The sequence below is a fragment of the Eutrema salsugineum genome, unplaced genomic scaffold (genome assembly GCF_000478725.1).
Source record: "Eutrema salsugineum unplaced genomic scaffold, Eutsalg1_0 scaffold_1, whole genome shotgun sequence".
Classification (NCBI taxonomy): domain Eukaryota; kingdom Viridiplantae; phylum Streptophyta; class Magnoliopsida; order Brassicales; family Brassicaceae; genus Eutrema; species Eutrema salsugineum.
The window spans coordinates 9,094,975-9,106,369 of NW_006256909.1; the positions used below are offsets into that span (position 1 = coordinate 9,094,975).

The 11,395-nt window shown below is 34.5% G+C and overlaps 3 protein-coding genes across 3 annotated transcripts; all 3 read right to left on the reverse strand.

Moving 5' to 3' along the window:
- Nucleotides 1-3,631: 3,631 nt before the first annotated feature.
- Nucleotides 3,632-6,660, reverse strand: LOC18030281 (integrin-linked protein kinase 1). Its single transcript, XM_006413973.2, has 12 exons — nucleotides 5,995-6,660; nucleotides 5,787-5,861; nucleotides 5,611-5,706; nucleotides 5,438-5,523; nucleotides 5,234-5,354; nucleotides 5,066-5,145; nucleotides 4,909-4,971; nucleotides 4,708-4,814; nucleotides 4,492-4,577; nucleotides 4,282-4,403; nucleotides 4,063-4,174; nucleotides 3,632-3,942 (listed from the first exon to the last, which is right to left on the reverse strand). Exons 1-12 carry the CDS (start codon nucleotides 6,325-6,327, stop codon nucleotides 3,844-3,846), a joined length of 1,380 nt encoding a protein of 459 aa, XP_006414036.1. The 5' UTR covers nucleotides 6,328-6,660; the 3' UTR covers nucleotides 3,632-3,843.
- Nucleotides 6,661-8,397: 1,737 nt separating this feature from the next.
- LOC18030282 (cyclic phosphodiesterase) lies at nucleotides 8,398-9,350 on the reverse strand. Its single transcript, XM_006413974.2, has 3 exons — nucleotides 9,003-9,350; nucleotides 8,753-8,807; nucleotides 8,398-8,591 (listed from the first exon to the last, which is right to left on the reverse strand). The coding sequence occupies exons 1-3, from the start codon at nucleotides 9,339-9,341 to the stop codon at nucleotides 8,398-8,400; spliced, it is 588 nt and encodes a 195-aa protein (XP_006414037.1). The 5' UTR covers nucleotides 9,342-9,350.
- A 553-nt stretch (nucleotides 9,351-9,903) lies between these two features.
- Nucleotides 9,904-11,301, reverse strand: LOC18030283 (cyclic phosphodiesterase). Its single transcript, XM_006413975.2, has 3 exons — nucleotides 10,896-11,301; nucleotides 10,620-10,674; nucleotides 9,904-10,255 (listed from the first exon to the last, which is right to left on the reverse strand). Exons 1-3 carry the CDS (start codon nucleotides 11,181-11,183, stop codon nucleotides 10,053-10,055), a joined length of 546 nt encoding a protein of 181 aa, XP_006414038.1. The 5' UTR covers nucleotides 11,184-11,301; the 3' UTR covers nucleotides 9,904-10,052.
- Between the last annotated feature and the right edge of the window lie 94 nt (nucleotides 11,302-11,395).

Consider the following 11,395-nt stretch of genomic DNA (forward strand, 5'->3'; position numbering starts at 1 on the left):
GTCCTCGACTTTAGAATATAGTCAAAGACTCAAAATCCAGAGTTAAAATCTAGTTGTTCGTTCCGCTGATTGATTTTTTTTCTGTTAGCTATATATAGATGATTAAATATCATCATATTTAATATTTTTGTTTTGAATTATATTGTTCCAAGAAATGGAAAATTTTCAAAATATATTCCGTAAGTAAATTAACAAGCTTTTTTGTTTTATCAAAATAAATATTGTTTAACCAATGATACAATATTAAGGGTTCATCCCTTAAGTCTACGGACCAAAATTCAAGTGCTTTCATCGTGATTTTGCTAGGAATATGACCACTATGGCACTATGTATGTCTTGTATGGCAAGAATACTAAATTTTTGTAAGTGTTGCGTTAATTTAGTGTTCCCTTGATTCGGCTATGTAAGAAGTCAAGTAAAAAGAAATACTTTGTTGGAAAAATTAATATGAACCTTAATTTGTTTACTGTCTCCAAAACTAATGTTAATTTTAAGTCGGGATCTCTAGGTATAAAAAATAAAAATAAAAGAAGCGAAATCTTGTGTATGTGGAGGAAAGGAAATGTGTCGATTATCTAAGATTTTTATACTCTTGAATAATTGAGGAGCAAAATGTATAAATGGAGTAAGGTTATGCCAAAAGAAGAGGGAGAATAGCATGTGATGTGTAGTCTTTGATCTCCATCTTTATGAACCCATTTAGGGTAATGTGATAGAGATATGAGAAACCTACATTATACATCGCATATTCATATTTATGTGAAAATAACTATATACACCCACTTGCAAGGTGCTTTAGTTTCTTTTTTACTTTTATTTATTTATTTTGTAATTAGAAAATTTAGTCCAACTTAATATGATACCTTTTTGAAAAATATCATGGAGGAGAATCGTTTAATCAGTTTAATTTATCCTGCTATTAGTTGTTAATCCATTGGTTTTCTAGTATAGTTTCGTATATTGCTTCCTTCGTTTGGATTCATATTTTCTATTTTTAGGACTTGTATTTTTTTTGTTTGGGTCTTTATCTCTGGAGATTTCATTTTATTCAGTCGGTTTTTGTATTTTTAGATCAAATTTTATTTACAATAAACACCTTTTGGTACAATATAGTCTTAATAAAACACAGGTTGTGGGAAAATAAGGTACCTTCGATCTGTAATGTATTTAATTAGTAAGAGTTAGACTTAGTAGTTAGTAAGAAATTAGTTAATTAAACATTATCAATATTTCTCTAGCATGTGAATTGACCAATATATGTAAGTATATTCATTAATAAAATTACAAAATTAGTTAAAACAAATTTGGATTTCCTTTACATAGACATTGATTAGGTCATTTATAAAAGTTAACAACTCAATTGCTTTGGGTCAAGCTTTCATGGTCGGACTGTCGGAGTGGGTTTTAAAAACCACAATATCTTCTCGTATCTTCAATGATATGGACCACAATAGAGGGTTGCTTTCCACCATATTTTGATCACTATTGAGTTTCTTTTTTAATTCTGTAAGTCGTTGAATTATTTTAATGTATAAATAATTAAGTTAATTACAGTAACCATATATTAAGTTTTTTTTTTAATTATCCGAAAATTTCCGAGCCAAAGCCACTCTCTCTAGGTTATGGGATAATAGTAGGGTTAATTATAGTAATCTCCCATCGCAGTGTTCCAACTCTAAACCTCCAAAACATATTTTGCTTTGAGTGGCTGGAGGTTCACTATCAAATGTTTTTTTTTTTTTAAAGTGATGAATGATATATCATTTATTCACATTTTTACGTTGAATGTGATTCCATTATATTCCATTATTCACAACAATTATCAAAATGAAATCCGCAATACTATTTTCAGTATTTAAATCGATAAACGTATTCACATAGAAAATATACACTAAGCTCACAATGACATATATGATGTGAACTAGCTACTATATAAATTATCAGTTATTAATGATTACATATCAACAACATACAATAAATGTCAAAACAAGATACAAAGGAGGCCATAAATTTTGTATTGGAGAAAGGATCACTGAAATGCATATATGTTTTTGTTCCCTAATTGTTTCTTCCTTGTCATTTAAATAATAAATTAATAATGAACAGTTTGAATGCATACCTTAAGACTTGTACAATGGAATCTAGAGTAAACCTCCTGCTAGATCAAAATCCCAAAGTGAGCATCCAAATCCATATGTTTTCGTTGTTCCTTTCAGACTCAGTTGATACCTATGATTATGAATGGTGGACTAGCAATAATATTAGAGGCTGCGAAAATATATTATGCGTTATGAAGAATCATTGGCCATTAGTTACTTAAAAGCAGACTAGTTTTTGAGAGGTCCCTAACATGGATTTTTTAGCTGGCTGTTTTTTTCCCAATTTTTTTGTCCTAATTAAGAAGGATTAATTGGTCTGTGGATTGATCCGAGAATCTTACTCTGTTAAACAGCTACTGATGAAACTTGCTCCCACATATTCTTCCAGTGTCATAAATGAGTTGGACTGATGAGAAATCGTTACCAAAATTAACCACATGCAGAGATCCACAAGACAAATGATAGTTTATGTATTCGTATATAAGCTCTTTCTCATTTAGTTTTCAAATTAAGGGTTAATTATTTTGTTAAACAAATTAAACTAAACTGTGAATTTAGTTAATCAGCTGACAAAATAGGTATGGATTGTGCTTATCATATGATGTAAAATGATTGTCTTCCGACACTTTTAAACTGTTTTACTTTCTCGCTTACGAATACTAAATACAATATATTGCTTAAAAAAACTTAACAGAAAAAAAAAACCGAAGATATATACTTTCGTGCACTAACAACAGATATATGTGATAATTAATGAGATGATAATAATATTTTTCTTTTTACTTGGATTTTATATAACACATCTGAGGTACTAGTACAAATCAATATACTAAAAGCTCTAGTCCCAGCCTTCGAGGAGTAAACTTTACTAAATCAAATTCGTTCATTATGAAGTTATACATAACCTATATGCAATTGGTGTGGCCACGGTAAAGTGGCACATGAGACCTTAATTACAAATAATTCAATACAGTTTCCAAATCAAGAACCTGTTGTTGGGACCCTCTTAGAAATGTATATGAATTTTATGTGCGTTTTTCACATTTTTGATGCATATATTCTTTTGTGATAGACATGAAAATTTCATTTGGTTTTTAAAAAATCACATTTTAGGAATATGACTTCTATGGAAAAGTAACACTCACATAAGAACCAGTGGTGTTATCCAATTGCTTAGATCGATACATTATTTATCTGTCTTAGCAAACAAAACAAGACATATACTGTAAGAAAATTGTTGGGGGAAAAAGAATTTTATTTATTTATTTTTTAAATGAGCACCAGACTGATTTTGAAGCAACATAAAGTTTCAAAGTGCTCCAATCAAGGAAACATAACCAAAATTTCAGAATTTGAAATTGAATTATAAACAAAATTTCTAACATCATAATCCCCCCCCCCTGATTTTCTTAATATTTGTTATTCTTTGATCATGATAAACTTATTACTATATTATTTTTTAAATGACTTTCTTACATTTTGATACGGGACCATACATTGAAGCTGAATCATAACTTCTACACCAGTTTTAGATTACAACAGCAAATATATGTTGAGGTTAAAATCATACATCTTACAACAATTTTTATACTACAATAAATCGCAGCTTTTGTCCACACGAAGAGTTTCTTCAGTGTAGAGCAAAATTACAATTACAAAGTAAATTTCGGTTGTTTAGGAATAAGACCAAACTCAACCGGAAGGAATTCAAAAGAATCGTTTTTTTTTTCAACCAGTTCAAGAATTACAAATGTGAACCGGATGATGAGCCGTCATGGCTGCCCAAATCCCAATTACGTTTCTTCTTGTGCTCGAAATTCTGAAAGCATGTCAATGGCCTCATCTGAGAAAAAAAAAAACATGCGGAAGAAGAAACAGGTAAGAGAGACAAATAAAACATAATATAGCAGCCAAAAAACATCATACTATATGATTTGTGCAAAAGAGAGAGAAAGAGACAGACCCTCCATTGTCGCTTGTGACCCATGTGGTGAAGAATGGACTCAAGCCGTTTGATGATCTCACTGAAAGTCGGTCGCTTGGAGGGTTTATCTAGCCAACATTCTTCTATCAACCTATGGGATCCAAGAAAGAGCCCAACCAGTTAATGACATGAACTAAATCAATCAATGATGCAAAACTGTCCTTTTCAGTTTGATGTTGTAGAGAAAATAAGACTCACGTTTTAAGTCCATGAGGGTAATGCTTTGATGGAGCTTTGAACAATGGTCGATCTTTGCGAGCATAAGCATCTGAAGCTTCATTGTCTTCCTTTTCAGCAAAGGGTATTCGTCCTTCGATCATCTAAATAATCCAAAAACTGAAAGGAGTCAAAGACATGAACAAAGAAAGAGCAAACTGGAAAGAAAAAAGTTTTTTTTTTTTTACTTACCTCTTGAACGATCAACGCAAACGAAAAAACATCAGCTTTTGTGTCGTATTCTTCGCTAGTGAAAACCTCAGGAGCAATATATCGACCTATGATGTCAATAACAACGAAATTATTTTTTCATCATAACATATCCAGTAATCAAGACTCTTGACCAAACAGATAAAGAATTAACGCTCCCAAGTTTATAATCTAGACGGGTGCGAAAGAAACACTTACGAGAAGTGTCAGGACATGTGAAAGGCTTGTCTTCTTTAACTGTAACAAGCTTGCTTACTCCAAAGTCTGCAACTTTCAGATGCCCTGAATCATCCCGCAATATGTTTCTGCAAATATTAATTGTACAATTGTCAGAGAATAAAAAGAGCTAGTTCAGGGTTACACATACAAGAGGGGGAAAAACAGCTTATATGGACTCACGAAGGTTCAAGATCGCGGTGGATTATAGGATCTCCTTTGATCTCATGAAGATAGCTCATTCCCCTAAAAGATATTCGAACGGGTAAGAATTACAAGCGAATCTAATAAGAACATTTATAAGGTAAGAAGAAGACGCATATAGCTTTAAATCGCATACCTTGCAATATCAAGTGCGTATCTAACAGCAGTAGCTGGTTTCAGTTGTCCTTTCCTTTTGAGCAATTCACGCAAATCCCCCTGAAGAATATATCAAATGAGATTTTGGTTTCAAGAAGCTAAAGAGAAAAAACAAGATTTTCAAATCTATCAGAGAAAGTCATCATACCCTGGGCAAATATTCAGTAACAATCATCATTGGATTACTTTGGGTTACAGCACCAAGAAACTGAACAATGTTTGGATGCCTAAGCCTTTGGAGCAATGCAAGCTCATCGTGGAATTTCCTCCTGCGCGCACATACACAACACGATCATGGTAAGAAATTGGAATCTAAGACCTTATTACCCTCAACAAGATATATTTTACTTACACTTGATCTTCATCGCTCAAAACTTTATCATCGAGCTTCTTCACCGCAACTTGAATGCCACGCCACATTGCCATACAGTAAGTTCCCTGAAACAAGAAGCTTCATACCATTAGATGGAAATGCATTGAACACATCGATAAGAGATTTATTAAAGACATGGACATGTTTTTCACCTTTGATATCTCTTTGCTTTGAGTGAAATCAAGCTCATTAGGATTGATTTCATATTCAGGGACTTCACGAGCAGTATTCACGTGCATTGGAGCAATCTGAAACATACAAATGTGTCAGCAACAATGAAGAATGGCTGAAAACAGACCACATTAATCATTTTCAGATAGATTCTTACCGGAAGCTTAGCTCCATGTATCTCAAGAATCTTGATTACATCAACGTTCTTGTAGAATATCGCATCTGCAAGAGGCTGTTTTCTAAAATGTATTAGATTACTACAAAACATCATCATCATCTATCTATCCATCATAACGCAACTAAACAGAGATTCAATCAACAGAAAAATGAAAGAAAAAAAAGTTTGTGGCTTTGTTTCTTCTTACAGTGCTTCCCCAGCGATCTTTAGGATCAACCTCGGCTTTCCGATCAAGAAGAAGCTCGACGACATCTTTCAATCCCTGGCAAGCCGCCACGTGGAGAGCAGTCCGATCATCAATGTCTCTGTAATTAGCATCGATCCCGGAGTCAAGAAGCTCCTTAATCCCTTCAATCTCACCTTCATTACACAAATACATAAGTCTTACACCACCTGGGATCTCTTCTCCATCCTCCAACACCTCTTCTTCCGAGTGAATCGACGGCTCCGGATTCTTCTCCGGCGCCATCGACGATTGCCGACCAATCGTAAACCGCGGCGTTTGGTATTCCTCTTCCATCCCCCCACCAAAAAAAAACCCACGAAACTAATTCGATCCTAAAACCCTGACTGTATCCGAAAATCTGGGAAGGTCAACGAAAAATCAAAGCTTTAAAAAGGCAAATCAATGCCCTTTGACAAAATTCTACGCAGATATCGAGATAAGGCAAACCCTAAAACCCTGATTAAACCCGATTCGCACAATCTGTGAAGAAACTGAACAAGGGAATCAAATAAGAATACGAAGAATCAAAAAGTGTATCTTTTAGGAATTTCAGAGCAATTGAGAGAGAGAAACAAAAAACCCAGTGGCGAATTTTATAGGTGGGTGATGCCGTAATGGAGAAGAGAAAGCTGGTCTGTTAAAAAAAAAAAAAAAAAGTCATCGGAGAAGAAATAGGAGAGAACCAGCTTCTGTTGAGCGCGTATGTGTCACGTGCTTCAAATCACGTGAGACGGAGACGTCATGTCTGGCGCCACGGTAAGAATGCGTTGACGAAATGAAAGACTTCAGATCTGAGCCGTTGAGATAAACAGCGTTAGATGAATAATAACGGTGTGGATCATTCCGCACGTGTAAGATTCGATTCGTATTAAACGACCGCGTTTTTAGTGGCGCCGACGCTTTTCTCTTCTGTAACCAACCTGGTTTTTGTTGAGTTAAAAAGTCAGTACTTGGGGACAAAGACTTCAAAACTCAAAATGATAAGAAATACATCAGTTCTATTTCCATTTTATTTTACAAAATGTTTACTATATTTTCCACTTGTTTTAATTTGCAGGCTACTTTAGTTGTCTATTTGTTTTTCTTTTGATAATAGCCGCTTTAGTTGTCCAAGGAAAACAACTTATTGGATAAGGTTTCATGCTAAATATGTGATCTGATCAAATTGATGTATACATTGAATAGGTAAAGATTGACATCTTCATCCTCATCCTCTATTTTTTCAGTATCATTTTATAAAGAAAAAACTCGTTAAGTTACTACTATTCAACTTTCACAACATAACATGTGAATTTGTATGGTTTTAGCATCTTTAGTAATTTTATATTCTTTATATTTGTCAACGTCTGTGCTTAACTAACTATATTTTCGTATATAAAAATAATTCTTAGACTTTGGTGGATTTAATATGCAAGGTCAAGATCCTGACATTCTTATTTTAAGACATATGCATACAGATAATCATTTTTTTCTCGACTGATGACAACTTGTCTAATTCTTGTTGATACTTTTTAATAATTCTTATTCCTTAACTTTAATGCAAATATTTAAGTAATTAGTGACAAATAATTCCAAATGGGGTCGTATTTCTGTAAACATATTTTTTAAAGCTCATTTTAGAATAAGTTAAAGAGTTATGAAAAAAGTATATTCTCACTAGATACTTATAAGTTATACATATCTGCTTAAATTAACATATAGATTTCATAGCATCTAATTAATTCAAATCGGGTACATGCACTTCACACAAATAAACGTCACGTGGTAGTTCCAAAGCCTATTAGATAGTGTCAATAAAATATTACATCTTGTCAAGTATAAAAATTTGGAATGCAGTTTGTTATTATAGATGTATCTTCCTCATTCGGCTAAGTATAAAAATTTGTAATGTAGTTCACAATTCCGAAATTTATAAGTAATTTAGTAACAAATGTCAACTACAGTCCCAATTGGTTCCTTATTACGTGTTTTGAATTATGATTTTTAAATCATCTTATTATCATTCTGATAACAATCCAATAACTCAAATCCTTGACTATTCACCCTTCAAGATATAGATCAAACCACTAGACTAGAAACAAAAGGGATATTCCCACAAGATACATATATTCTGCTCATATTAATATAGAATTAACAAATTTCACATTGTCATTATCTTATCACAAAATCAGAAGCTAACAAGTAACAACAACGAAAAACAGAAGCAAACACACATGTTGATCAAACGATCATAAATGTCGACCGAACCATGAAACATCATACCACACTAAACGAATTTTATAACCGACATAAACCGAACAAGAACAATAGGAAGATCGGCGATAGACCCAAACCATCAACATTTTTTTTCTTCCTATAGTCAATTTAAGTAATTAAATTATGTTCGTCAATTTTCACCCAAGATCCAACATCTGCATCGGTTATCCATAATGCAACTCGATTTATCCGAAAATTCAATCCGTCGAGACTCGAATCAAGCGTGTAAGCTTTCTCTAACGCTTTCTTCTTCTCTTCCTCTGTTAGATCGCCATAGAGTATGCTCATATGTGGCACGTACACTGCAACATTCCAACATGTCATACACACGTACACAGAAGAAGAGAAGAGAAAAAAAAACACGTTTCTGGTAGTAATATGATTTTTAGCGTTATTTACAATATTATCAGTAAAATTACTTCGAATAAAGACTGAAATCCTATTGATTAGAGATTAATCATACATTTCCCGGTGAAGGGTTTGAAGTGAGCCATAAAATGTCCCGCAGCATTCATAACCTGTTAACATAACACAAAACATTAATATTAAACCCAAAAAACCATAACACAACAATGTTTGTAAATTTGTAATAGCTTTGCACAATTGCACTTAAAAGAAGTATCGATTAGTATGATTTGTCTCTATCAATTTATTTTTGTTAGAGCTCATGATAATTTGAAGCTGAATGTAATTATCTTGCAGCGACATTTTACCTCTACGGTGTGTCGGAGAGCCACGTAGACACACTGAAAGTAAGAAGTACCGGCGGAGACTTGGTCAACGGTGGCCGGATACGCCTTAAAACCTTCACACGCCGACTTGAACATTTGTTTAGCCTCGCTGGCCGTAAGTTTTTGCGGCCCGACGAGTGTTAAGTGAGGATCAAACGGTGGACCACCGAACTCAGACCTTAGCCCTTCCATTAACCTTTGAAGCCGTTCCTCCACGTCGTCTTCCGGTACCGCCCAAACCGCATACATGTCCTTCTTCTCCTCATCCGCATCCTCTTGCGTTTGCGGCGGTTGCAGTGGCGTTGCGTTTTCTTCCGTCATTCTCCTTCTTTTTCAACATGGCTCGCCTAAACGATGAGACTTTATATAAGGGAAATTTTATAAACCGGTTTATATTTTTTGTAACTACAAAAATGAAACTGCAACCGATTATTGTTATATCAAACCGAATTACAAACTGAAACCGGTTTATATTATTTTGGTTTCAATTTCTATAAAATCAAAAACCGATAAACCGAATAGAAACCAAATGGTCCATCACTAACCACGATTCACTATTACAAGACATAATGTGCGTTAACAACATTTTACGTCGTGGCCTCAACAAAACAAAAGAAAAATCATTGTATAACCAGCTTGCATATACCTTTAATAATCATTGCATAACCAGCACCACCTTCGACCAAAAAAAGAAGAAAAAAAACCAGCACTACCTAAATACCTTTTAATAATTATTGCATAACCAGTTCCACCTAAATACCTTTTAGATTAATCGAACGAAGCTTTGGTCTTTTGAGTTTTGATCCAAATGTTATAAAATTATTATGAAAGACTAAAAAAACAAAGATTTTTCCACAAAAAAAAAATTATTTAAAAATGCAAGTCATGTAAATTTTTTAGAAAGTTTGGTGCAGTGTGCCGTGAGGAGTATTGCAAGATAATTCGATATTAGAGACAAATACACATTGGTCTCTAAAGCGAGTTCATTGAGACCTTTTATTACAGATTCATAAACCAAACTATTGTCTTTCTTTAAGGATTGAGATTGCATACAGCCACTTGCTCCCATGACTCAAGAGTTTTGTCTTCGGTATCGGTCCTGCAGAGAACGAGTCGGTTTAACCGGAAACTCAGGCCATCTACGGTGTCATCGAGCGTGTAAGCTTTCTCCTGCGCTTTCTTCTTCTCTTCTTCTGTTAACTCGGCGTAAAGCAGGCTCAAATGCGGCATGTAAGCTGTGATAATTCATAGACAAAGAAATGTTCTTCAACATGAGACCACAAAGAACCGACAAATTCTTCGACATGAGAGTAGAAACTAGAAAGAACGAAAGTGAGAGATTATCCTCCAAATCACTATCAAGGCTTTCCAAAAGCAACAAACTTTAGACCCTATAACAGTGCACCATACATCCGGTTTCGTACCTAACCAAGCCCGATATGGTTTCTAAATATATACTTTTCAAGCTAATGTTGTACAACATTTTCCCCAACAGTTTCAAGTTCAAAGACTTGATCTTAGAGCTCAGAGTACTAATACATCTTTCACCTAAAAAGCTTTGATTAACAGAAACCAGTTCTTTAAGTCAAAAGAGCTTACGTGTGGTGGTGGAGCAATGGAAATGGTTCTTACAGTGTTCACCAGCTTCCATTACCTGTGCAATAAATCACAGTTATACTTTAGATTCCAAAAACCAAACCCAAGATCTTTGTTATGTAATCTTAATCATCTCTGGCTTTAATCTTAAAGTCAGGATCTAATATCTGGATCAGGATATGTTGAAACACAATATATTCTCCTCAAATGACAAATCGACACTCTTGATTTCTCTAAGTAAGGTCAAATCTTGAAAGGAAAAGCCTTGGATCTTCTTACCTCCGGAGTGGATCGAAGAAGCAAGAAAACGCATTGATAGAAGAAAGTTCCGGTAGCGACGCGATCCACGGTGGCGGTGTAAGCTTTCAGACCGTCGCAAGCCGCTTCGAACATCTTCTTGGCTTCCTCTAACGTCAGATTCGCGGCTACGGCGACGGTGACGTGAGGATCAAATCTTGGACCAGTGAATTCGGATCTCAGAGCTTCCATTAGCTTTCTGAATCGAGGCTCCGTTTCCTCATCAGGCAATGCCCACACTGAATATACTTCCTTCTTCTCCTCTTCCATGAATCAGTTGACTAGAAAATCCAGACGCAAAACGCTATTTTGATCCCAAAAAACTTAAAAGTTATGTTATATGATTGGTATATATATATAATCACTGCCTCAAGAGCTTAACCTAAATGGCTTTTGGGTTAACCAAACGAAGCTTTGGCCTTTTGACCCCAATATTATATATGAAACATTAGAAAAAGACTTTGCTTTCACAAAACGCTTGT

Bases quoted from the DNA above. Each gene is read 5' to 3' on its own strand.
- LOC18030282 (XM_006413974.2), bottom strand. From the start codon at position 9,341: ATGACGGAAGAAAACGCAACGCCACTGCAACCGCCGCAAACGCAAGAG. The intron at 8,808-9,002 runs GTAAAATGTCGC...TTATGTTAACAG, and splicing joins CTCTCCGACACACCGTAGAG to GTTATGAATGCTGCGGGACA. The intron at 8,592-8,752 runs GTATGATTAATC...GGAATGTTGCAG, and splicing joins CAAACCCTTCACCGGGAAAT to TGTACGTGCCACATATGAGC.
- LOC18030281 (XM_006413973.2), bottom strand. From the start codon at position 6,327: ATGGAAGAGGAATACCAAACGCCGCGGTTTACGATTGGTCGGCAATCG. The intron at 5,707-5,786 runs GTAAGAATCTAT...TGTATGTTTCAG, and splicing joins TACATGGAGCTAAGCTTCCG to ATTGCTCCAATGCACGTGAA. The intron at 4,175-4,281 runs GTGAGTCTTATT...TGGATCCCATAG, and splicing joins TACCCTCATGGACTTAAAAC to GTTGATAGAAGAATGTTGGC.
- LOC18030283 (XM_006413975.2), bottom strand. From the start codon at position 11,183: ATGGAAGAGGAGAAGAAGGAAGTATATTCAGTGTGGGCATTGCCTGAT. The intron at 10,675-10,895 runs GTAAGAAGATCC...TTTATTGCACAG, and splicing joins TTCTTCGATCCACTCCGGAG to GTAATGGAAGCTGGTGAACA. The intron at 10,256-10,619 runs GTAAGCTCTTTT...GAATTATCACAG, and splicing joins CCATTGCTCCACCACCACAC to CTTACATGCCGCATTTGAGC.